Raw genomic sequence first — 27517 nt, forward strand, 5'->3', positions numbered from 1 at the left:
GCGATGATGAAACGATTCGGCGGTTCAAAGTGTCCAAAGTATGGGAGTCGATTTGGGAGCGCGTTATTTTGCGATCGACTCGTGCCTTTACATGCACGAATGAGGCAAATCGCTAACAAAGTTACATCCCTTTATCGCTCGTACTGTTTCTTACGTTCACGTTGCTTGGTTGAGTTAAGGGGACTGGAGGGTCAGATTGCTGAAAAATCGTGCTTGTTTTTGACAATATTCTGCGATGAACTGAATAAATGTGCAAGAATGTAAATTTTAGGTATATTTATACAACATGTGAAGAGTAGAAAAATTTTGTTTATTAACAAATACTCGTATAAATATACGATATATATAGCTGAAATATACTCTCCTTTTTTTTTCAAGTTGTCGTTTTTGCGGTAATATCTCGGCTCTCGGTGGTCCGATCAGAGCGAATTTTAGCTAGAAATCTTAAGGAGGCTTATCATTATCCGGTGAAGCATTATGAAAAAAAAAATCGAACAAAATTAACAAAATAGCAGCTATTATTAGGAAAAAATTCAAATTTTTCAGTTCTTTTACAATAAAAACATTAATATCTCGAAATGAAATATTTTGACGGAGTTGTCTATGGTTCACCTGAGAGCCAGATGAACAAATATTGCTTTAAAATTTCAAATCGATACGAAGCTCAGTTTCGGAGAAATCACTGCAAAAAGTTGAACAATAAAATTTCGAGAGAAACGCGTTTAAAATTTAAGTGGACGTATATTGATATGAATATTTGTTAATAAACAAAATTTTTCTACTCTTCATATGTTATATAAATATATAAAAATTCTCATTCTTGCACATTTATTCAGTTCGTCACAAAGTATTATGAAAAAACAAGCACGATTTTTCAGTAATTTGACTCCTCCAGTCCCCTTAACGCGACGTTGAAAAACGGACCAAACGCCTTTTGTCGAAGGAGACGAGATTTCTGGTTCCTCGGATGGAATTTTCATAAGAGAGCCGGAGAATCTTTTTGTTTGTTTTTTGGACGAAAATGTCCGAAAATAAGTACAGGTCGACATGTAATCGGAGATTCACGAGGTCGTGATTATTCGCTACCCGAATGACAACCAAGTGCGAATGCCGGCCGAAATTTCGACTCGGTGTATCCCTGACACCGTAATCCCAGGCGCACGTATCGAGGACATCAACGCGCGGACATGAACGTGACATGAAAATCAGAAGGGCACGGCGTTGAAGATGCGTCAGGTAAGAAGGTCAACGTGTACTCTTCCACTCTTTTCTCTTCTCTCTTGTCTTTCTTTATATAAATTCGAAAATATTAAACGCGCGTCTCTCGCAGTGAAAGGACAGTCCTCGGCAGCTTGGCGAGGCTGGAGAGAGCCGGCGGAAGAAGGAAATACGTGATAGTCGATAGCGAGGGCAATCGAACGCCTTCGATGCAACATTATTGTACTAACGAGCGAGCCTAGCAACTTCTCGCAGGAACGTGGCTTCTTTACTTTTCGGCCAATGAGCCTTCCGTCTCTCTGTCGCACAGACAGCGAAACTTTCGGCTTATGTACGAAAAGTCATATATTTACAGGGAGAAATACAGCTCGATGCAGTATTCTATTTTTACTCTGGCATAAAGAGGAAATAAAGCCGACGGAAGGTGACGATCTCACACGCCGTATTTATTCCTGTGCCTTTTATATTCGCCGATCTTTCATTCATGTTTATTTCACGTGAAAGCGAGAGACGCTGTGTTGTGCGTTGTACTCGGCTGATTAAATAAGTCCACGAGGACGTGAACTAAAATCGCCGCTTGCGGGATCACGTGTGTGCAGTTGACCCCGCACTTTTCGAATTTTGTATTTTTTCGAATTGTCCTGCCACATTGTGTGCTATGTTTGTGTCGTATCGTGTCGCAATCCGCAATTCTGTAACTCAAGGTGTACTCAAGAAAATTAAGAAAAACTAAATTTTTGGTAGCCCCGCACTTTTCGAGTTTTGACGTTTTCTTTATTGTGCCGTATTGTGCTGTATATGTTTGTGCGCTGATTTGTGCTGACAACTTTCGAAGTTGCGAAAATGTGAAAAATTTTTTTTGCGTCACCAATTTTTGCAAATTTTTTTTGTAATCTGAGTAGTTTTCGATACATCTCTGTAGTGGTTTCTTATTCTTATGTACTCGATTAGCACAATTCAGCACAACTTGCAGATTTGCGATAAATGCATTGTAGAAAAAGTTATTTGTTAATTTTTATTTTAATTTTAACATTTTTTTCTACCGAACGAAAGGAGATACATTCAAACGGCACAATGCGGCTCAAATTAGTAGGAATTCACAAACAAAAATTGGGTTCATTCGGACAAAAGTGCGGGACTGGCAAATTTTCGTTTTTATTTTTTTTTCTCAAATGTCATTGAAGTTATCGGCCTCGCGTTTGCGACAAAAATCAGCACAGACATAGTACAATACGACACAATAAAGAAAAATTCGGAAAGTGCGGGGCTATAAAAAAAATTTAGTTTTTCTTAATTTTTTTGAATACGCTTTGAGTTATAGAGTTGCGAATTGCAGCACAATACGGCACAAACACAAGCACACTGCAGCACAATTCGAAAAAGAATACAAAATTCGAAAAGTGCGGGGCCAACTTCACACACATTGTGGAATCTTGCGACAGGACGATCCGAGATGGAAATGATGAAATATAAGTCCTTTTCCTAAAGAGAGAAAGAGAGAGAGAGAGGGAGAAGCAGCGGGTGGTGAGTGTCGACAAAAGCGGAGGAAGCAAAGGGAAAAAACGTGTGAAATGATGCGGTAGATAAACGACAGGACCGTAGATTCGCCGTAGGATATCGCACGGACTCATTGCCTTTCATGAAGGCGGCAAGAGTATTTCCAAGACCGATGGTCAATTCCGGATCTCATCCAATTCTTTTCGTAAAGTACACCGCCCCGAGCCCCGGACAGATTATAAATAAAGATGAGGAACAGAGGGAATAAATGTAACCGAGTGGCGATACGCTCTCGGAACTAGTTTCTTAATTTTCACCAAGCGCGACCTAGCGTCGGCTGATACGCAAGCAAACGGCGTCCCGTTGTAAACGTGGGGAGGAAAGTTTTGACCCCCAAAGAGCATGATCTCCATTGAGAACGATGCACGAATGCGTCGCGCGCGAGTGAAATTTAAATTCGGCGTGACGTTATTCTAATAGAGATTGAAGCTACTTCGGGTCCAACGTCGCTATTAGCCAACGATGAAACACGTCCACTTTTGCCAGTCGCTAGATAAGTGAGTTAGCTGGTGGTGAGACGAAAAGAATCATCAAATGAAGAAGCATAAGCAGCTGCCAGCCAGTAAATCCTAATCCACATGGCCGTAGCAAGCGTTTTGCTTTAAGCCTACTAACTATAACGTAATTTTCGACTAAAAGTGTTTCCCACTGTCCAAAGTCGTAATCCTTAAGCTTTAAGCGAGCTGATTTCAGCTTCTCTGAGATTGTTATGAAACAACGTAACCCCTTCATTTCGACTCGCTAAATAATTTTACAATGCTACTGGCAATATATGGCAGTTAGTTTCACAGCATAAATAGCGCCACCTACTCTGTCATATCTAATGTGTAATGGCTGGATCATATTGTACGCTTCGACCAGTCGATGGCAATCGGCCAGCGACGTCGAAATGATGTAACGAGCTGGAAAATTTATAATTTAGTCTAGCGTCTCTAGTTACTAGCTTTTCACTCCAGCCGATTAGTTACATCGCTGCTCGGACATTCTATATACCAAGGGCTCTGTCAAACTCTTCTGTCCCTTCGCACCCCTTACATCTCATCGCGCGCGGAAGAGCGACCTGGGGTCGCTAGGTTTCGCGCGAATTGAATAAACCTTACGACTGCGTTTCCAGGGGAGGTTCGCTTCCGTATTAATTATAGCGCAGGTTGAGAGCAGCATCTGCCGGTGACGGCATCGTCTCGTACGACGAGAAGGTGTGCGCAAGGAGATGGGGTGTCGGAAAAGGGCGAGAACGAGAAGGGGTAGAGGCAAAGGAAGTAGAAGATGCGGAAAAGCGCTTCTGGAGGAAGGATGGTAAGGAAGAGAGAGAGAGAGAGAGAGAGAGAGAGAGAGAGAGCGAGAGAGAGAGAGAGAGAGAGAGAGAGAGAGAGAGCCAGGACCCTCGATGCGGTGGCGCACAATAAAGAAATTCCACGATTTCCAGCGGGATGATACCGGACGCGAGCGCGTTGTCATCTTCGCATACCACCACCACCGTTCGGTCGCTCGCTCGCTCGTTCGCTCGTTCGACGTTCAACGAAATGCGAGCTCTTCGATTTAATGAAATCCATCGGCGCCAAGCCACCCCGGCGAATCGACATCATCTCGCGCGTGGGAGATACCCCGTTATCGCCTGAAAAATTAAAAATTGCCATCCGAAGCGCCTGTCTCTCTCTCTCTCTCTCTCTCTCTCTCTCTCTCTCTCTCTCTCTCTCTCTCTCTCTCTCTCCTCTCCCCTCTTCCTCTCTACCTTTCTTATACTCTCTTTTTTTCTACACCAAGCGAATCGAACTCGACCGAGCTCTCCTCAGGAAAGGCACTCACACGTGTGCGACAGCAAATTATATTTTGCCGAGAATACTCAGAAATCAGTTGATTCTCGCGTAAAAATCTCAAGAGACACGATCTTATTCCGATCCGCGATTCCGCAGATGAATTCGCGCTCGATATTGATCGAACTGCGAGCAGCGCGACAGACGCGACGATGGTGGATGATGGGGGGTTAATGATTTTGCGGGATGACGCGATTAAACGCGGCTGAAGCTTCTCGCGAGAGCACTTCGAGATCGATCGTCAGTTGCCACGAGCAACGTCGCTCGATCAGGCTAACTATTTCGAAAAAATCGCAGTGGGCGGAAGGTCGCGACGCGAGTCGAGCGGCCTGCGTCCACCCGGGCCGAAAAATAATCATGTCCTCGTGGTAAAACAAATTCTAATAATTCGTGGAGCACGACGACGATGTTCCTCGCGCGCGGCTAAGTCGCGCGCCATCGCTTCTTAATCCATTGCTCGCTCAGCTTTTCGGCGTCTGAGCGACGAGAGGACAACGAGACTCATAAAACTGATCGGCGTGAATGCGGAAAGGCGATTTGCGGAATCGCCGCGCTACAGAAGACGACGGCCGATATCGAGTTGGACTCGCGAGAGGGAGGCCTACGTCGGCGGGATGGAGAGAGCTTCCCTTGAACGAAAGACGAAGGAGAGATGCTGAAACGGACGAAGCCACCCCGTAGTTGCTACGTCGTCGCACGAATTAAATTGCGACTACCGAACGAAGCATGTCGACTGTCTTCGTGGCCTCGGCGAGAAGACGCCGCGCGCGACTCTGGCGAGAGAGACCGTGCGGGTCGTAACTCGCGACTCCCCCGTCGTATTTGCAGGTAGTGTTGACTCATTGAATTCTATTCATCGAGCATCCGAGTTGCGCGTCACTCAATTACGCGTTTTCTCAGCCTCGCGCTTTCTCTCTCTCTCTCTCTCTCTCTCTCTCTCTCTCTCTCTCTCTCTCTCTCTCTCTCTCTCTCTCTCTGTCTCTCTCTCTTTCGCTCCCTCTCTTGCCCTCTCTTGCTTCCTCTCTAGCTACGTATATTCGGGGGACGAGTCTTTCATGGCCCCTCGATTTCCGCACAATGCATGCTATTTGGCATCCTATTGTGCTCGCTGACTCGCTCGTACATCTGCGACACCGGTTATCAGAGATTATCGACATCTTTTTGCGACTTTAAAATCACGCTCGGTGAAACACTGGAATTCTTTTGTCCTTGTCGGAGCAAGCGAAAGCTCAAGTGCGTCGAAATTAATTCCTCCGATTTCACACCCGTGGTATTATCTAAGCGAAATTATTAATTATTAAATTATCTGAGCACATGGTATTATCTGGCGAATATCTAAGTTTTTACAATTACAAAACGTTAGAATTAAAATGCATCAGTAAAATTTCTGTTAGTATTGATTAATTGGTAAAATTAATATTTCTCTGTCTACAGATGTCATCTCTCTCGCGTGAAAGCGAGATTCGATCGTAAAACTCAGTCGCAAGCGGCAACAGGATGGACGCAATGAACATCAGGCAGGATTTCCATCGCCGACGGGATAACGATAAAGATATCCGAGGTGGCACGTGGGGAACATGGTCGTCCGCTCCTCGCCATCATTCATCGTGAAATTAGATCGTAACAAAGTGAAACCCTCCTAGAAGAAAACTTCAAGTTGATTATCAAGATTATCAAGTCAATAAACCCCAAAACGGAACAACTCCCAGGGGGCTTTAACTTCCTTTAACACTCTCCTCTACACATTAACTTGTACTCTTTTGGTCCTAAAAATCTTACAACGTACTCCCGGAAAAATGCTCCTTATCTCTTCTATTTCTCTCATATCTTAGTCACTAAACTCATGGAAATAAAAGAAGGAAAAAGAACACTCGCAGCAAGCGACTTTTAACGGCATATTATGCTCGACGTAATAACGCAACGAGCGATTACGTAAACGCCGATTAAGTCTAACGACGAGCGATTGATTCGCCTGGCCTCATCTAGTCGCAAGAATCGCTAATCAAAATAATCCGACCCGGATTGCCGATGAAGGGGCTGGCCCTGGGCGATCTCAACGCGACCTCTCCAGGTAACAACGCGTTGTCATCCCGATGATGAGCTTCGGGCCAGCTCTGTCCGGGCGTTACTCGGGCGCTAATCGTCCGTCGCGTGCGAGAAAAAGCCGCGCGGCTGAAACCGATTAGCGGCGACTCCTTTAGCAACAAGTTGCACCTCGTGTGTTTTCCCCGGAGTTTCCTAAAATCAACAAGTGAACTCGCTTCCTGCCTGGAATTTCTATATTGCTTTCTCGTTCGACTCCACAGGTGGCAAACTGGCAACCAGGACGACTTGCTGAGAAGCCGCGCGTCGCGTCGGTCCGTCGTTATTTGCCTGCCTCGGCGAGTCGTGACGGAGAACTCGCGTGACGGAGGAAACGCGCGCGTTCTATCTCTCTCTCTCTCTCTCCTGTTGCTGCACTCGGCCGTTGTCGAAAATTTCAGCGGGCCGATGTCGAGGGTAGCTGCGCGCCGCCACGCCCACGTAACCCGCGACGCGACAAAATGCACGGCGCTATCCTTATCCGCGGAATGTGTTAAGCGCCGTTTTAATAAAGAGCCGACGACCGAGCGATGAGGACTCATATAAAGAATTCTTCGCGATCTTTGCATTCCTGTGTAGCCTCGAAGTAAATTCCGCGTGGCTCCCGCGGATTCCTAGGTCGACCGTGGCCGGGGAATCTTGATTACGTTCGTGTGCGCCGTGTTAGACCGAAAATTACGAAACGACTCGGCTCTCATTCAGCATTTATGCCTCCCCGCGCGCACCTTGACTCGGCGCAGGACAGGCTCGAAGTGCAGGGCGGGGAATTGTCTCGATTTTCGCTCAGCACCGCGAGATCATTCGGACTCGAAGATTTCGGATTTCTAAGCGATTCTGGGGTATAGAGAAAAACGAACAGTCGCGAGTGACCAGTGCCGATTCTGCAGAAGATCGACCGATTCGTAAAAAGGGTTGAAAAGAAAGCCAGAGGGAGAGAGAGAGAGAGAGAGAGAGAGAGAGAGAGAGAGAGAGAGAGAGAGAGAGAGAGAGAGAGAGAGAGAGAGAGAGAGAGAGAGAGAGAGAGAGAGAGAGAGAGAGAGAGAGAGAGAGAGAGAGAAGAAAAAAAGAGAGTTGGCCAAAAAAGCGGTAGTAACAGAGGGCGTCGACTTGCAGCTCGATGAAGGGAGACAAACGGCCAGAATAATGTCGAAATGAACCGCGCGAAAGAGGAACTCCCTGACTGCCGGGTGGGGAACACCGAGAGGGGAAGAAACAACAAGCGGGGAGGTAGGGCGAAACGTTCATTAACTTATTCATTATTTTCAAGGGGAAAAAAGGAGGCGCGGTGACAAAGAGCGAGATGAAGGGGAGGGCAAGTACAAAACAGAAGTATCACATTGTTGTTACGTTATGTCAATGTGCGCGTTACGTGCGCGATGCGTACATGTGGGTGGGCGTGTATGCCTCTGTGTGTGTATGTGTGTGTGTCTGTGTGTGTGGGTATGTAGTCGCGTGTGTAATAGTCGTATGCGTATATGCGGAGAACAAAGAGAGACGGATAGAGAGAGCCGAGAGGATGGCGACAGGCAGCGCGAGAGGGAGGGAGGCAGCGGGAGCGAGAGAGCGAGGATAAGAGAGAGAGAGACAGAGAGAGAGAGAGAGGGGCGCAAAGTGCCGGGGTGAAAAGCGGGGAACCCAGTGACCATGCGCCCTGTGGCGGCTGGGGGCTTCTGGATCTTTTCGAGGATCAAGAAGAGGACGTCGAAGAAGCACGGGAGACGCAGACGGTGGTGGACAGAGAGAGCGACGGCTCCGGGCCGGTAGAGCGAGGTGAGATGCACCCTTATCGCCTTTATCGCTCTCAATCGTCCGTGCAGTTTCTATCGGGGTGCCCCGACGCTCCTCGCCAGCCGGGACGCGGCCTCGACGACTAGCAACGATAGCGGCGATACAGGAGGACCGGAGAACGCTCGCTCCGAGAGAACCGGCCGACACACCGGTGAGTATACCTTGACGGAAAAACGTTAACGTTACGCAGTGAGCGATCTCCCGGACCCGGAAGCGCGCGATAGTCTCGCGAAAATTCGAGCTGAGGAGGGCGTGTGACTTTCGGAAATGTTTTACCGGACGTCGCGGATGTCCGCCGCGGTGACAATCGCGATGCGTCGAACCGCGCGCCGAGAATGTTTTTACATTTATTTATCTGTGCATTTTCGCGTTATGTGCTGTGCCAGCGCCGATTAAACCTTTGCAATGTTGCACCTGTGACTAAAAATACAAGATGACGCTGAGAGAAAGAAGCTGAAGAAAATTCAGAGTACTTTTTACGTCGACGTTAAATCCTTCCGAAACGACGACAGTCGTTTCTGTTGATTTTGCACGGCTACTCAAAACAGCGTATATTATATGTATTTATTATGTACTCGTTCACAGACGTGTCGCATAGAGCAGCCTAATTGTTTCGAATGACAGAGGGCGGCGGGGGGAGGAGGTTAAACGGCCACATAGAAGAGTTACCACATTGTTAAATGTTAATAATTCGTGTTGCGGTACTGCGCGTTTAAATTGTTCGGTGGAAGTATTAGATTTGACTGAATTACCAATTACCAGATGATCAATAATTCTGACTTATAAATAACCCGCTGTGACAAATTACTTATTAATTAGAACGATGGTTATTGCGTGTAACGTAAATTTGATTGTAAAAGGCCAACTTGTACGCGCAAGCGGACGTCCTCATTTCCCGGGTTAAACGAGTGAACTTCAATTTTGGACCAATTTTCATATTCTCGAACAATAGTAAAAAAAAAAAAAAATATGTGTCTCGACGCAGTGCAAAAATATCTCTCCACACTCCATTTTCTGATAGCATAAATGTTACGATATTATTTGAAGGCAGAGTACCACATTGATTTAGCGTGTGTCAAATCTTGCTCATCTGAATCCATTCAATTAACGGTTCGAGGCACCCGTTTTAGGAAAAAACAACACCGAAACTCGCGCGTATCAAACGCAGCATGCGGATGTCGTGTACTGATTCCTTAACGATTCCTTAAGTCTTCTCTATGTAACTCAAATAACTCATTATTAAATATCAAAATAACATCGCGATTCTCTCGCTCCCCCCCTCTCTCTCTCTCTTTCTCTCATACTCATACACTTCCAGTACTTCAGCGTGACCGTTCAATTACGAGCTCGAATTATCCCGTCGCGAGGCTACCGTTCAGCAACGTTAGTCCGAACCAGGAATTCGGTAATCGCGCTTAGCGTTCAAGTCACCACGGTATTAATCGCGCTCTCGCACTCGGTACTCGACATACGTATGTGTTGTGCGCACGGGGTGTCTACGGGACACCGCTATTCATCCTGGCTGAATTTTCGCCAGTGTCTTTGACTCGTTGACACGTCTCCGAGGCACGACCGGGACACTCGTGCTGATCCCTTGGTCTCGTAAAACCGGATTTCCCGATCGCGATCCACGGCCGAGAACAAACGCTCTCATTTCCACGTGTCAGCCGCAGCCACGGGGCTGATCTTTCCCTTCGCGAGTTCACGTGAAAGCGTAGTCGAACGACCAAGCGCGGGAGGGTCGTCGACAGACGCGGAAGACGCGAGACGTCATCGCACCAACGGCTGCTTGGAGAGAGAGAGAGAGAGAGAGAGAGAGAGAGAGAGAGAGAGAGAGAGAGAGATCGTTCTTCCTCCGCAGACTGCACTAGCCCCGTCAGCCGCGTCTCGTTTCGCGGAGAGAAACGTTGTTTTCTCGATATCGCGGTACTTCGGGAGGTTGAATTTGATGAAGACGATCGCGGGGTAGGATAACGTTGCTCGGACAATGCTGATAACGAACAATGAAGTCTCGCGTCGCGTAAGTTGTCGTCAAGTTCAATCGTGCCATTTACACGGACTTGGGCAAGGTAGACTCTTTCGGGAAGCCTCGCTGGGACTTTGAGCAGGATGAGAAGGCGATTTTCGTCCCTTCATATCTTCTCGTTGCCGGCCGGCTCCTGAGACGGGAACACAGTGATAGAGAGTGAGTGTGTGCGTGAGAGGAAAGAAAGAGAGAGAGAGAGAGAGAGAGAGAGACAGAGAGACAGAGAGAGAGAGAGAGAGAGAGAGAGAGAGAGAGAGAGAGAAGAGGGTCGCTCCAACCTCGTAAGGTTAATAGAGTGATCGGTAACAAGGTTATAAAGCAATCTGCATAACCCTGTCCAGTACTTTACCCGACCTACGGGTTTCACGTTACTACGAGCGGTGTCGTAATTACCAGCTTTAATGCGATTACCGGATCGACAAGGCCGGTAACCGTGAAACTCCGTCAAGTCTCTCTCTCTCTCTCTCTCTCTCTCTCTGTGTCCCCCTCTTACCACCCGGTTTTTAATTACCTCGTTTTTTTCTCGTAATTAATTCTCGCGTGAGTCTCGCTAAAAATCTCAGTACGACAGAAAATACAAAGTGGTTCGAAGTATGACGTGTTCAGTCGTCTTCGTAGATTTTAACCCTTTCACATATTTTCACATACACACACACACACACATACACACATGCGCGCGCGTGCGCGCGCAAACGTAAAACTTCGTTTAGGAGAAAATAAAATTTGAGGGAAATCGACGGAGAAGCGCGGTGCGATTATTATTTCGGATCGGTATAACTGTAGCGATGCAACGAAACGCACGGCGTGCTTCGCTCCGCTCGCGTTTCGTGCGATCGGCAGAAACGCGTGAAGAAAGAGGCGATAGGCAGGACAGCGGCAAATTCGTTTACGCACGATCGAAGACGTAATTCTATTTCAGGATTGCGTGTCTGACCTAAAGTCTCGTTTCACGGCTATCCGAGTTTGATTTACACCCGATCCCTTCCTCGTAGTCGCGCGTTTCGACGCGCGAGAAGCGGAAGAAACGTAACGCATTGCCCGGACTCGAATGGCTTCTAATTTCGCGAACAACCCGGCGTGTGCTGAATTGAAATTTATCTATGAAGCCGAATGCGCGATATGGGGAGGAAAGTCTGCAGCGCTATTACAAACTGAGCGTAAACGGATGCGCCTCTTTCGCACACTATTCATACCCTGACGCTCCGAAATGCGTCGACATCCGATCGTAGAAATGTCTTCCGGAAACGAACGTGATTTTTGCATTCAGCGCGCGAAGGAGACTGATCGAGTTAACGTGACAACAAACGGACCGAACGCGTTCTGACCGAATGGAGGGGAATTTCTGGTTCGTGGAACCGAATTTACTTCGTAAGAACTTGAAATTCTGTCTCCCTCAAGCGGAACGCATTCGGCTCGTTTATTGCGACGTTAATTCAAGCAAAGCTTCTTCGCCGTGAGTGTTACGTTTAACAAACTTCTAATTTTCTACGCGGCTATCATAATAGCCGCGTGACACATAATGTCATAACGTAACAAAATACCGCGAGGTACGCGAGGAAATATTGTAATCGCGCTAATAAATATCTGACTCACGTCCTAGTCAAGATCTCATCGACCTTGGAGACGTAATCCTTATTTAGCTTCTGAAGACACGTATGTTATGCCTGAATGAAAGCGTATAGTTTAGAGAAAACAATGGTGCACACCATAGAGAAAGGCAACACACGTTCGTCACGAGTAACAAAATACTTCGCATGTACCGATTTGTACCTCGCAGCGTAATGTCGCTTCATTGAACGGCTGAAATACCTTCGTCCGGCGATCTATCCCAATCTGCTGTATCGAGCAGTTCGACTATATTTTTTCGTCGTGAGCTTCCGCCGAGCCATTTCGCCGATGGAAACGCACGGGGAGCGAGCCTAGTGTGTAAATATGTTTTTCATTTGATACGAAATTGTAGATCGTATACGCGCGTATGTCGTATAAATAAAAGTCGCGGACAAGAATAGCGTTTCTCCCGTCGAGTCGGTGCGACTTGATTTCTCCCTCCGAAGCAATGATCCAATATTCCGTGTGTCTCAATCGAGACATCGAATAAATCAATTCCATCGCGTCGCTGCGAGCTCAACTCTCGTTTTTCCCAAATTCGGATTGACTGGTAAAAAGAAATCACTCGATGACACGGGAAATTACTCGTAACGTAATTGCCAGCCAAGTCACGCACACGTTCGTGCGTGTAATCGGGACAAATTTACATTTAAAAAGAAGAAATTAGTCGCAGTGGCCGCGAAAGCGGTAAATTTCGACGAGAAAGATCACGACGTCAATAAATAGCTTTAACGACGCCGTGATTAAGATGCGAATTAACGAAAGCGAAAGAATATTTGATCGTATAGACTGTGCGGCGCCATGCAATCTCGTATAATAAGTATATACGGCGTGTCTCCTTTTAATTGCGTTCAAAACACGCTGAATTCCGCTCCGTTCTCAGAATAGCCTGGGGACGGAAATGTTGTCAATTTATCGGCACGTCCGCCTTCGTCCGGCAAAATTCACCAAGCGCCCGGGGAATAAACGGAGCTTCGAAATCGAGAGGACGAGCATCCCCGATTTTTCCTTCGCGGAACATCCCGTATAAAGGCATCGTTCTCCAATCATCTCGCGGCTCGACTTCTCCGCGTCTCGTACTGAGTTAATGAACAGATGGTGGCGTTATTATAATGTAGAGAGGACAGTAGTGCGTCGCGAGATAGCCGGCGGCGTGCACGCGGAACGTCGTCGCTGAAACGTTAACGTTAACGTACGATACCCTCCTCTACTTAATGTGTCGAAGCAAACTCGATTACTTGCGACAATGAAGACGCAAGTGTATCTCGTAATTCAAAATACCGAAATACGCGTAGCGCACGTGTCGTCGATTGCACGATCATTGACTGTAACGAGCGACGCGCGTCGGTTATTTTGTTTACTCAACGTGCTACATGTTGTATAATTTTTGTCTACCTGAACGTGTCGAGAGAAAGAGAGACAGAAAGAACTGAGCGTAGGAAAAGACTATTTGATATGTATCATTATTCATATCATCATGTATTATTATTTTTTGTTGCGTTCTCTCTCTCTCTCTCTCTCTCTCTCTCTCTCTCTCTCTCTCTCTCTCTCTCTCTCTCTCTCTGTCTGTCTGTCGTTGCAACGACAGACACGCAAGTTAATTCTGCACGAAGTTCGAGATATTCCCGAATCGAGACCATAGTGTCCCACGATCAGACTGACGACGACGGCGGCGGAACTTCGTAACACACTGATTTTATATAGAGGTAATGTGATTTCACGACGAGACGTAATTCGCTTATCATGCAATATCGCGCGACAAAGAGAGGAGTCGCCCCATCTACCGTCTTCGGCATAATTGCTCCGGGTTACGATAAAGCGTCATGTGAGGCACGACAGAGAGAATGACAGCGAGGATTAGCGCGTACGTTATGCATGCGTGCATCTATCTACATTGGAAAATAATCATGTTTTACATACAAATTTTACATACAAATTATTTACACCTAAAAAGTCAGTGGTATACTATACGAAACAGCCGTTTTCTACGTTCAGTTCTATCTGTCTCTCTTTCACTCGACACGAAAAAAAAAACAAAAACTGAGAATAATCTCAGCAAAGTGAGAGTTTTACTAATTTTAGAGGAATCTCACAAGAATTTATATATATTATTATTAGTATATATCATATTATTATTATATCGTTAATCTTCGTGTATATACATAAAATAAATAGCTAATAATTAATATAACAAACATTTACAAAGATAAAACCGATATGCCGCGCAGATATCTAGAAATTTGTTCTCCAAAACGATAAGTACCATTAGAAAAGAAAATGAACAAGTGAACGCGAAAAATTGTCCCTCGCGAAGCTTCACAACAGTAAAGACACCAAAATCTCCATTCAAGGTTTCGGTCATTGACCTACTTGTTGAGACCCAAAGCAACAGTTTGCCCTTTAAGCTATCTGCATCTCTCTCCCCTCACAGCGGCATCTCGTCTCTCCTTTCAAAGCTTCTTATCGATAGTCTCTCCCCATGTATTTTCTTATTCGTAATTAATCGGCTATTCTTAGGTACTCTTTTCCCTCCCTCCGGCCCCTACATGGAGATTTTATCATATAAAGAACTAAAATTACACGTATATCCTTACGCAAAGCCATTGATTATTGAAATGTATTATTATCGCAATATTAAAGCTTCTAACAATGATGTAAAATATTCAAATGTTTTCATGCAACTTCACGGAAACTTCCCATGCGACAGAATGGAGATACCAAAGGGAAAACTCGGTGACGCGGAACTATGTTTCTATTATTGCGATCGGAAATTCGCTTGAATATTTGGCTGCGTGAAACTCGCTTGAGATAATTGCGAACAATTGGTCGAATAAAAATCCGCTATAGGAATCTTCCTGTTCTTACAATCCCAGACAATAGAAAAATAGATTACGCAAATTGAGATTCTTCTCCCCCGAATGATCGAGCCTCTTTAATCAACGTCGTTCAACAGCGATATTGTCGAACGGAGATTCACGAGTGAGTGACAGACGATGACCTCACATTAACCAAGGGAAAAAGTCAGTTCCGAGCTCGTCAAAGAATCGGTGAATAATACGAACGACGATGGAAACGGTACAACGAGACGTGCAGCAACTGGAACTAATTGGTTCTTAAAGTAGGAACTAACCCTACGCGGACCGCAACTTCGTCTACGGAACAGCGACAGAAACTTAAAGGACACTTCCCTCCCATTCCTCCCGTCATCGCCTTGCCTATACCTTCGCTATTGTACGTATTGTACGAGAATCAACCTAATGTCCGTAATTAGGATCAAATAACGTAGTCGAATGCTCAATCACAACTAGCGAAACGCGATAATTAAAAAAGCGTGCGAGCATTATGTAGAAATTTCTATTCATAATATCAAATTTGTTAAATTCAGGGAGAGAGAGAGGGAGAGAGAAGGGAATATATATCAGTCCTCAGTATTAATTCAAATAATTTTCACTTCTGCGCGCACAGATTGTTTCGGGCAATGTTTTTTCAACAATAACGCGGAAATTTGCCCGAACGAGCTATCCACCGAATAATTAAATCGGATATAACGATTATTACGCTAATTACTACTCTACGGAAGCAACACTCCTGTCAATTTTCGCTTTTAATTACGTAATTTTAATTACGTAATTAAAATGTTAATTACGCGTAGCAAAAAATAATTTCTATCGACACCTCGCGCACCGAAACTCGTCTATATGAGAGACTCAATCGCCTGTTTTACTTTTAAACTGTTCGCAGTAGAGTAAACTCAATTTCGGAGCGTATTACTGCGTTCGGGAGAAAAAGAGAGGGGGAGGGGGGAGGGGGCGGCAGGATCGGCAGCACTTTCTATTTTCGTCATTATATGAAAAATCCTGACGATCGCGAGGCCGCGAGAGCGCGGAAACGGCCGGCTACGCGGAGTGGTCACGTTTTACAATAAATTTCGCTCGCTGACGGCGCGACACGGCTTTTCTATTAGCTCAAACGACAAAACTTTGGCCAGTTGATTTCGTGTAGGCGATACGAGCGTAATCTCATAACTCCCGTATATGTGTGTGTGTGTGTGTGTGTGTGTGTGTGCATGTGTGTACACACACGCGCGCGCATATCATCACACCGCTGCGCGGTGCCGCTTGACATAACGAGCGTCGATGAGTCGGCGGATCCGCGAGCCACTTCATCAAGCGGCGTTACCGAGGAGCTGTCAATCGCAAAACGATCACCCTGTCAAACCCTTTCAATGACTCGTGAACTCGCTTGTCAATGCCTCTCCAGAGCTTCGCGAGCTCGAGTCGCCGGCACCCATATCCTGTAGGCTTTACATCGCGCTTCAGTCGGTCTCCGAAATTCAAAGCTCGTCGTTGCGTAATTACGCGCCAGCGAGTCGAGTTTATTGGCTGTAACACAGCGTCGAGCGAGTGTCGCTGTCGGCGAGAGGGGATGCTAAAAAAGATACACTGTGTACATTCGCTATAAATATCTCGATCGTGCGATCGGAGCACCCCGATCCGGTTCACTTTTGAGCTTGTTCCAGCGCTACGAGGGAAAAATAGCGCGGATGCGATCGTAAAGAAACCCAAGTGTCTCTTTCCGTATTATGTTCTTCTCTTTTCCTCTCTTTTTCTTTTTTTCTTTTTGAGCAATCAACGGGAGAATGAGACGGCCGATTAAAAGAGTCGCGCAGTTCTGGGACGAAGAGGGATCAAGTCGAGTCGCTTGGGTGTGCACCTCGAGTGCCTCGACGCGCTTTCTACGCGAATCGACAATCACAGGCGGACGGATAACAAATTAGCGCGTGGTCGCGCGCGCACGAGGGAGAGAGAGAGAGAGAGAGAGGTCTTCGGAGGACCGCAATATTTAGCGCGACGCGATGTAGCTCGAGATCGATCGACGTTTCCGGAGGGAATAACCAGTTGCGGAGACGCGAAACGTCCGACATCCCGGCGAGTACGCATCGAGCACCGAAAGCTCCGGCACAAACAGAATCGCCTTGCGGTCATTCTTCGTCGTAATTACCGGCAAGATAAGAGAAAGAGAAGAAGAAGCAGAAGAACACGAGAGAAGGACGAAGAAGAAGAAGAAGAAGAAGAAGAGGGGTCGAGGGGGGAGGGAGTCGGAAGGGAGTCAGTCATGGCGGAAGGTAGCGGAGCTTATAAGTGGCACGAGTGGAAGCGGTCTTTCCCGAGAATAATGCGCGGACCCCGGGGAGTTGGCTTTCAGGGAAAATGCTGATTGCTTCCCCGCTCACGCTCCTTTTCCTTTCATACCAATTCTCCATCCGCCTATCCTAGCCGCCATCCCCCTCGCGTACGTATACCCTCTTCTGCCCCTTCCCCTCCTCGTCATCCTTCTGCGCGCCTCATCCTTCTCCTCCCATGCTATCAATCTTCGACTTCGTCAGCAGCGGAGACGTATATCGCCGTGTGGCCATCTCGCGCGTAATGCGTGCGTGTAGGCTTCGTACTCTCTTCTCTTACCGGACCTTAAACGTCTCTTATCTCGCGATACCAACCGCCTCGCTCTCTTTCTCTCCCTCTCGCTCTCTTTCTCTCCCTCTCTCTCTCTCTCTCTCTCTCTCTCTCTCTCTCTCTCTCTCTCTCTCTCTCTCTCTCTCTCTCGCTCTCTCTCTCTCTCTCTCTCTCTCTCTCTCTCTCTCTCTCTCTCTCTCGCTCTCTCGCTCTCTCTCTCGCTCTCTTGCTCTCTCGCTCTCTCTCTCTCGCTTTCTCGCTCTCTCGCTCTCTCGCTCTTTCTCTCCCTTTCTATCGTATGCGTGTCTCGTCGAAATCGGACGTAGGGGTGCGCTCGTCGGGCTTATCGTCTGATAATTTCTCTCGCTGTGAGACGCGCGATTATCCGTTTCGTCATTGCGTGCTCCACTTTGCAAATATTGCACGTCGCCTCTACAATTTTTACATACTGTTGACCGGACACAATCTTTTCTCGGCGAAGATGTCGCGGCCATTGCACCATATCAATTTCATGAGATTGATGTGTGATTTTCATTTCGTACACGGTATATATTTAGCTTAGTAATGGAATTTCTATCTATAGAATAGAACTCACGTGAAATTAACTTGAGGACGCAAATTCGTCGTCTCTGTCTTCCTCTGAAACTTCGCCCGCCAGGAGCCCCTCGCGAACAGGAAATCGAAGTCAAATATATGTACTTGAATCTTTTACTTAAATCACATCTACTTCGTTAATAAATTAAGCCAGGTACGCGACGGAGATGTGACGCGCTAAAATAACGTTTGAATTCGTCCCGGGGATTCCGTCGGATCCTTGCGCTCAGCTCTCCTTAATAAAAATAGGGCAGAGCAATAGCGAGCGCGAGACAGTGCTGAAAGTCGCAATAGCCTTTGATGCTTTGCCTTTTCAGAGGACGAGCGTGAAAATTAGGTGGGCTAAAAGCGTGGGGTAACCGAGTTATTACGAATAAAAGAGGAACAGGCATCGTGCGCGCGCGCACACCGAGCGTCGAGCGGGCGAGTGGCAGAGGGTGGTGGAGGCATTAAAAGCCTGTAATTAATGCGGTTAATTGTATTGCGCTAAACGAACGCCGAGTCGATAGCGAGCGTCAGCGAGACGAAACGGAAGCGACCTTTCTGAAAAACCTTGGCAATTAAGACTGCACTCGATACCATCGTCCGGCTGTCACGCGTTACCGAGGCTGTTTGAGGACTCGGCGTCAAAAGGATCGCGAGAACGGTAGAAATAGAAATCTAAGGAGTAATTTCGCCCCCGAGCACGAGAAATTACTTTCTGCGCTAGCGTTGTTACGCGCACAGCGTTTTATAATATTATTAAACTTTCCCGGATAGGTTCCTCTCTCGGACGAAACATGATCCGCCAGGAACAACTGTCTCTTTTTTTTCAACATTAACATCATGTCAAGTACTCGCCGATCTTGTAAAAGTAATGTCACATATGTATTCCCACGAGTACTTAATCCGGCGCAAGCTGGCATTACTCGGGGAAATTAGATTTTGTCTACAGCATCTTCCTCCCCTTCTAACCCGAAGAATTCTCTTATTCTTTCTCCCTCTTTCTCTCTCCCTGCCGTCTCAATAAGAAAGATATTTCTGTCCCAATAGAGAAAATCATGCGAGAGAATCAGAGTCAAAATTGCTGATATTAATGTCCCTGACGACACTGCCGAAATAAATGTGTCATAACGTCACTCGTTATCGTGTTATCGTGTAAAATTCACGGATAATGGCGTCACTTTTGGAACTTGCATGGCGTCTAGGAAAATACGCAGACGAATACGACGGAATCTGACGTTGTTTCGGTCAAAGATGATTCGGCGCAAGATAGTGGAGTGGAAGCGAAATTGCAAAGGAGAGTGGATCGTAATTCTGACCACTTTCCGCAATTGACAGTTTTCAGCGAGAGCGATTTTGCCTTCTGTTAAGGCAGATGCGCCCTCGCCGACGTTCAGACTATTTCCGCGCCATTCAAGATTTCTTCCAACGGAAGTGACTCGGTTCTATCCCAGAATGTTGCTTGTGACTCTTAGATGCGACAGTAATGGGGAGAAAGGACATTTTATCTCTCGCGGCAATTTTGTGTGTGTGTGTGTGTGTGATCGTCGAAAAGCGTCATTAGTTACTTTATAAATTACGCACGTGTGTCCCGAGTGGAAATTTAAAAGCTCGTCATCACATGGCAATTTCTGGTTATTCGTTTCACGCGTTTAATTAACGAACCAAAACGTTCACTCGGGGCGTCTCTCGACATTTTGAGCATCTGCAGAATGCAATTAGGACTTACGAGGTGTCTCGGTTAAAGAACACGCTTTCCTCTTCTAGTCGCGATCGACGTTTAGTCGGTGTTTAACGAAAACCCGATCAAGGAGAGCCTCCTCGTGGTGCGCGAACACGCGCGGTCAAGTGTTGACGCAGCGCGACCCGATTCTTCGTCCTCGCAAAGGGAGCTTTTCACCGAAGAAGTCACCACGGGTGGCTTCGCGTAATTTCTGTTTGTCCGTCGTAATTTCTGCCGCGGAAACGACGTCAATGAAAAAGGCGGCGCGATGGCGAGTGCGTGTGTGTAAGTGTGTGTGTGTGTGTGTGTGTGTGTGTGTTTATCCGTGTGTGTGCTCAACCGCGCGAAATGTTTGTCCACGCGATGTCGACTTCGCACGAATTTAACGAGACGAAGTAACCGATCGATTGTCTCGTCGATTATGTCGTAGAACATCAACGGTGGGATAAAATTCGAGGATGGGAGGCGGGGAATGGAGCGGTTGGTTGCAACGATGCCGGGAATCCCGTAGGCTGGTCCTCATCATCGTTGCCATCGCACTGCTGCTGGACAATATGCTGCTGACGACTGTGGGTAAGTGCTTGTCTTTGCCAAATGCCACGGCACTGATTAAAACTAAGCGCAGTATTAATTAGCCATCCGTCGCGTTCATACCTTGACGATCAATAAAGGTGATAATGTCGGCTTGTTGCTTCGCTGATTTTAATGCGGCGAACGCAGCTTCACAGCAAGCGTATTGATTACAATAGTTTCAATAATTTCTCTCTCTCTCTCTCTCTCTCTCTCTCTCTCTCTCTCTCTCTCTCTCTCTCTCTCTCATATTGAAATTATAAATATAATTTCTTATATCTCAGGTATATTCCTTCCTGAGTTCTGGCGCGTCAACCTCGTATGGAAAAAGTTGAAGGTTGAACCAACGTGACGATAAACGAAACAAGCGCCTTTTGATCGAAAGAAATTTCTTACAAACCGAATTCGCGAGGAATAAAAAATTGTGTCTTCTTCAAGCGTTTGTTTCATATTAATTCAACAAATCCTTCTTCTCTATACAGGAATTTGTCGATAGTTTTTTTTCGTAATAATTGCACGATCTGAGCCACAATGAGACAACGCATGTTCATTACTGTTACTTATTCCTATTTGTATCACACAGCGTTAGATTGAAGTTAGATATCGTGTTCTCTGGCAATTCCTTTTCAGCCGAGTCGCGGAGCTGCCTCTTTAGGCTTACAACTTTAAGTTCCAGTGGGTCAAGTAGCGAGAACTATTAGCTTCATCACTTTCTCTCGACCGTCACGTGTGGTCGTAAGATCGACGGCTTTTAGAAGTTAAATCATCATCAGGACGAAAGATCCTTTGCGCAGTTTCGATCAACTTACCGAACGAATCAGATTATTCACTTCCCGAAGTTAACGCGCGAGGAAACGCGCGAGGAAACGCGCGAACGATCGACGCGTGCAAAATACAGAGATGGTATTTCGCGGGGACTTTTATCGTACCTCGGACATTTGACGTTTAATCCGTATTATCGCGCGGTTAACTCAGCTTTTAACACCCTCGCCATTCCGCCGGCATCCTATCGACAGCCGCCACCTCTCTGCGATCGTGCGAGATCTTATGTTTAATTCAGAAAACGTTCGTTTATCGCGCCAAGTCCGGTCTCGGAATCTCGGTGGAACGTATGGACCTCCGTGTATCGCGCCGCCAATCCGGATAAGTGGTCATGCATTTATGCAGCATCCTGTAGACCCGTGTGATCGTAACGTACAAACTCGCGCAAACGTCGCCCGCGCTTATCGAACAAATCGCGAGAGATCCACTTTCAATCGTTACCTGCATCGGTCTAAATGAATAAAATCCACACACACACACACACACACACACACACACACACACACATACACACACACACAAATACATACATACATATGTGGGACGCTACCATAAATTCTCGTGAAACGCGCGTCCTACTTTATACATGCTCACGAAACAAAAAGTTCATAAATCCTCATAAAATTCTCTAAATTCGGCCATTTTTAACGTTTAGCATAACGATTACTTGAGTTTCCCACGGTTTTATCGGGGTCAAAACGTATACCATGGTATGTATGTATTTTCATAAATAATTCGCCAATCGAATTTAAGATCGCGAAAGTATGAGTCTTAATGATGATAATTCTCAAGACGTTGGAGGAAGCATCGCGGCGAGAAAAAAAAATTAGGGTTGGAGGTGCTGGGATTTGAACCCAGGACTTTCAGCATGCGAAGCAGACACTCTACCACTGAGTTACACCCCCTGTTGGTAAAGAGTGTTTCAAATTTACTCTAGAATGATTAGAATATACTATCCTTAAATTTATTAATAATTTATTATTCATCTCCTACTACGATATTATGCAAAATAAGATGGCGTGTTATCGTCCATCATTGAAAGTCCGACTTACAGTGACTGGATAGGAGATTTAGTTTCAACGAAAATTTTTCCCCGCGGCAGAAATAAAAATTCTCTAGTAAATTAATCTCGGATCGCTTCTTCAATTTACACACACACGTTACTTGGATTTTTACAGTCCCAATAATACCGGAATTTCTCTATGACATCAAACACCCCAACGCAACGCTGGACAAAGACCTGGAAGGAAGCGCACCTCGTCAAACTACAGTCGCCACTACCGTCTCACCGACAACTACAACGACAGAAACGGCAATGTCAACGACGCCAAAATGCCCCTGCGCCCCGAACATATCAGTTCCTAACGGATTAATATTTCGACAACCCACCACGATAGACAACCCCGCAATAGACTTAGGTGAGGCATCCCTCGTTATTGATCTATTGTATTAACCTATTCATGTCGCAGTTATATACGTTTACACGAAATGTTTGCGGAGAGAGACAAGTCTTTTTTTTCTTTTCTACCTTTCTCACGCAACAATACGTTCTCTATGTTCGTTATTTTTAATTTCAGAAACTACTACGGCCAATCTCACGTTGTCAGAAATAAAGAAAAAAGAGCAGAGACACCGGGAATTACTGGAGGAAACTGTGGCAGTGGGAATGATGTTCGCTTCCAAGGCCTTTGTCCAATTGTTGGCTAACCCTATAGTTGGGCCGTTGACCCACAAGTAAGCCCTCTCATTTGTCAAATATACGAGGATACTTTTCAGTCCTCGAATGTATCAGATTGGCGTAAAAAAAAAATTCACCTAAATTCAAATAAAATTGGAAACGAAGTGACTCATGTCGGTCAAAGTAATTCTTATTGATCAAAACATAAAATATTGACGAAGCATTTTATAAGAAAGTGTGACTAAAGTAAGAATTTTATTAGAATCACTGACTTTTTTATGTTTCTATAAAATCACCAGGGACTTGATGAAAACATCAGTCGATTACTTTCCATAGCTATATGATTATACATAGATATATGACGTAAAGATCTACGTGTTTGCTTTCAGGATTGGTTACAGTATACCTATGTTTACCGGATTCATCATTATGTTCTTATCCACGCTGATCTTCGCTTTCGGACGAAGCTACGGTATACTTTTTTTAGCACGAGCTCTTCAAGGTATCGGGTCGTCATGTTCTAGTGTTTCCGGTAATTATATCGATATTGCTTCGTATTAACTTAAGTATTGTGACGCTGACAACATTATCTAATCAATTACTTCGAAACATTTTTTAATCAAATTGATGCAGACACATTGTCTCTCAACGCATATAAAAATAAGTATCATCAAATAAATGTATCTATCTTCTTTAGACAATAATAAGCTTTTTACTATAGTAACGTCGCTATTGACTTCAGAATCATTATTTCGAAAAGTTTAAGGGATTTGTTATAAATTTTCCACACAACACATACCTCTATTTCCCACGTATTACCACAAGCATCGGTGGTTCAGTGGTAGAATGCTCGCCTGCCACGCGGGCGGCCCGGGTTCGATTCCCGGCCGATGCAGCTTTATTTTTTGTTCTGCCCTCTTATTTGTTAAACTTATCAAAATTTTATTTTTAACAAACTGCTTTGTCAGCAGTTTTTTTTATTTATATCCTAAATAAATGCCCACATGCATAAAATTGTTCTGTTGTATTGCAAATGGACAAAATAAAAGATTACCGTCACTTTGTTTATATAATTAATTTTCTATAAATAAACAAAATTAAAAAAAAACTGCATCGGCCGGGAATCGAACCCGGGCCGCCCGCGTGGCAGGCGAGCATTCTACCACTGAACCACCGATGCTGTTGAGAACGTAGGAGAAATTCAAGGATAAGTGTGGTGAATATACATTTATGAACTAATATGAAAAATTAGAATGAATAATGATATAAGTGATAAAAAGGTGTACTATTTTTCTTCTATTGTCAATACGAAAGTCACTGCTTCGTCTATTTTCTGTAATCTAGTAGTCTTGAAAATCATGTCAAAATTCCCGGGATTAAAAATGTTTTCATTTATCTCCAGGTATGGGCATGTTGGCGGAGAGATATCAGGACGATAAAGAACGCGGTAATGCTATGGGCATCGCATTAGGTGGCTTGGCTCTTGGTGTACTCATCGGTCCTCCGTTTGGCGGAGTTATGTACCAATTTGTTGGAAAATCTGCCCCATTTTTAGTCCTTTCCGCGTTAGCTCTCGGTGATGGATGTAAGTGTAAACTCGCGACACACCGAATGAACGAAGCGTGATAATTATTCACGTTCTCTCTTCGAGATAGAATCGTATTGTCGCTTAAGAACGAAGATCATAGTTTGAGATTTGGTTTCGCCTGACACAACTTAATAACTTCTCGTAAAATCTTCAAGTATTGCAGCTCCTGATGCTTCAACCGTCGGTCGTATATACGGAAGCGGAACCGCCATCGTTGAAATCCCTCATCACCGATCCCTATATCGTTATAGCCGCCGGTATGAGAAACAATGATGAGAACTGCGACCTCAAAATATCGTGAATTTCGAGCGAGTTACGTAGGACGTATTTTGTCCTTGCATTTAACCCGCTCGAAATTTACAATTTCGGGGTAGACAGTGATATAAGACACGGCCGAAACGTGTCTCAAACGAGATTTGTATTTAGCATTCTGCTTTTTAATGTTCCAGGCGCGATCACGTTTGCGAATATGGGTATCGCTATGTTGGAACCGAGTCTGCCGATTTGGATGATGGACACAATGGGCGCGGACCGTTGGAAACAAGGAGTCACTTTTCTTCCTGCGAGCATAAGCTACCTGATCGGCACAAACCTTTTCGGACCGTTGGGACATAAAATGGGCAGGTGGGCCAGCCTCTAGCCTCTAGTAAACACACACATACAGGGTGTGCCGTAATTCGAGTAATCTCTAACATAGAATCACTATAATGGTGGTAGGACTGGTAGGACCAGGATGTCATATCGCCCGGATAGCTCAGTCGGTAGAGCATCAGACTTTTAATCTGAGGGTCCAGGGTTCGAGTCCCTGTTCGGGCGAGAACTTATCTTTTTGTAAAAAAAAAATATACTCGCTCTCATATATCTTTCACGGTGTGCGCTTATGTGCTTACAGGTGGTTAGCGTCGCTGATAGGACTCGTCGTTATTGGCCTCTGCTTGATGTGCGTAAGTACGCTACATTTATCATGTTGAAATAATCGACTTCTCCTCTCACCTGTGTACTCACTTCCTGCGGTGTACACCGGAGAAATTGCTTCACGATCGATTGGCCGCGTATTAATTGACGATAACGTGGGGCCGTGAAGCAATATGCACCGCGGTCAATGCTTTATCTCTTTTTGATGTATATCTGTAGATGTCTTCGACACACCTTATGTGTTTCCGCTTGAATGTTTGCCTCGTCGTATTATATAACAATCTGTAACTATCTGTGACTAAATTACAGATGCGTTCGTTTTGACGAGATACGATTTATTAATCTCAACTTTGTAACAAATCTGCGGCTATAAAAATGAGAAGTAGCCTTCATTCATTTGATTTCACGTCATGAAACAATTTTTTTCGTAGATTCCGCTGGCGAGGAGTATCGGCCACTTGATTATACCAAATGCAGGTTTAGGATTTGCTATTGGTATGGTGGACAGTTCGATGATGCCTGAGCTCGGTTATCTAGTGGACATAAGACATACCGCCGTCTACGGAAGCGTTTATGCCATCGGCGACGTAGCATTTTGTCTAGGCTTTGCTATAGGTACGTGATGTATACAATCAAATTGTATTCAACAATAATATATAAAAATAAAAAGAAAATTTCTCTTATACATATGCCGAACTACGCAATTATACATATGCTAAATTACGCAAGCTAGAAACGAGGAGAAAGCATCACTGTAATTTGCTACGAACTTTTAATTTAAGTTTTTCGAAAGCAAAGTCTCGTTCGCAAAATCTACGCTCGATATTTTCAAATATTCCTGTGACATAGAGTTATTCTCTCCAGTTGTATTACCAGTAACAGATTATTCTCTCTAGCATTTATTCTTCTGCATAATAATGATAATAAAGGGTATGCACCTTGTAATCATTGTTACAAGGACATCTCATGAGAGACACATTGGTGTTTAAAAATTAAAAAGAGTACTATTAAAAAAGTACAAAAAATCAAATCGCGTCGGTCGAGGATCGAGAATCCTGGCTGTTCTCGTAGAAGGCTAATCTCCCAACCACCGAACGACCGACGCTTCCGGAATCCTGTGGATTTTACTATCATCATATAGTCAATCATAATTGCTATATTCTGCATAAATATTTATATGATACATGACAAGGACATATTTGTGTAATTGCCCTGTTTGTTATAATCTCCTCATTTAAAATCTCTGCCAATTATATATAAATTATTCAACATCTGCTCAAAATGCATATTCTATTGCATCGTGTACGTGCTGTGTTACTGTGTGTTATTCAACAAAATATCGCTCTTGTAGGTCCTGCATTGAGCGGAACTTTGGTCAACAGTATTGGATTCGAATGGATGCTTTTCGGGATAGCCATATTAAACTTCATTTATGCGCCTCTCATGTACTTCTTAAAAGCACCGCCGACCAAAGAAGAGAAAACGGTAAAGTCTACTTGTATAAAATATTTTTTCTTAATAAATTTTGTTGAATCCGAAGAAATCTAATCATTGTAGTAGCCCAAACTAATTTTTGAAGCAGCAACTAGAATTGATAAATTTTTCAAAATATTGCTCAGTGCAGAAAAATGAAAATGATGTTTCGTACAAGATTATACTGTTTCAAATGAACGAAGCAAATCAGATAAAATTAGAATACTGGTACCAGAAAAGCTTTTTCTCCGTGTAATATTGTAAATTTCTTAATATTTATATTTCAGAGAAAATTTGTCGCTAATTATGAAATATGTTGAATTACAGTCGTTAATAATCGGTGAAAAATCGTCCGTACGATACGTCACGTACCAGAACGAGGAAGAGGACCAATGAACAGTAATCTTAAACGTTTTCGATACATTCCTGTTTCATTCCTCCTTTTTATTCAACACGTAATTAAAAAATAATTCGCTATATGCTATTATTCTTTATATATATATATATTTTTTTTTGTAATTTCTATAATATTGTTAGAAGAGAGTATTCTCAACATTTTCTATAATTCTAATTTTACTTTTACTTTTATTACTATTAGAATTACGACAACTTCATTTTATTTTCTC

General features: G+C 44.7%; 1 protein-coding gene and 4 non-coding genes across 5 annotated transcripts; 3 read left to right on the plus strand and 2 right to left on the minus strand.

Moving 5' to 3' along the window:
• Positions 1 to 8353: 8353 nt before the first annotated feature.
• Vmat (Vesicular monoamine transporter) lies at positions 8354 to 27367 on the plus strand. Its single transcript, XM_011149065.2, has 12 exons — positions 8354 to 8610; positions 20276 to 20418; positions 22416 to 22655; positions 22815 to 22971; positions 23305 to 23447; positions 24318 to 24500; positions 24659 to 24760; positions 24953 to 25127; positions 25396 to 25447; positions 25850 to 26033; positions 26770 to 26903; positions 27219 to 27367. The coding sequence occupies exons 2-12, from the start codon at positions 20304 to 20306 to the stop codon at positions 27285 to 27287; spliced, it is 1554 nt and encodes a 517-aa protein (XP_011147367.1). The 5' UTR covers positions 8354 to 8610; positions 20276 to 20303; the 3' UTR covers positions 27288 to 27367.
• On the minus strand, positions 22071 to 22142 carry TRNAA-CGC (transfer RNA alanine (anticodon CGC)). The gene has a single exon. It is a non-coding gene; the product is annotated as a tRNA-Ala (tRNA).
• TRNAG-GCC (transfer RNA glycine (anticodon GCC)) lies at positions 23740 to 23810 on the plus strand. Its single transcript has one exon. It is a non-coding gene; the product is annotated as a tRNA-Gly (tRNA).
• TRNAG-GCC (transfer RNA glycine (anticodon GCC)) lies at positions 24025 to 24095 on the minus strand. The gene has a single exon. It is a non-coding gene; the product is annotated as a tRNA-Gly (tRNA).
• On the plus strand, positions 25247 to 25319 carry TRNAK-UUU (transfer RNA lysine (anticodon UUU)). Its single transcript has one exon. It is a non-coding gene; the product is annotated as a tRNA-Lys (tRNA).
• Positions 27368 to 27517: the final 150 nt, after the last annotated feature.

This window comes from Harpegnathos saltator, unplaced genomic scaffold (assembly GCF_003227715.2).
Source record: "Harpegnathos saltator strain DR-91 unplaced genomic scaffold, Hsal_v8.6 scaffold58, whole genome shotgun sequence".
NCBI classification, from domain to species: Eukaryota; Metazoa; Arthropoda; class Insecta; order Hymenoptera; family Formicidae; genus Harpegnathos; species Harpegnathos saltator.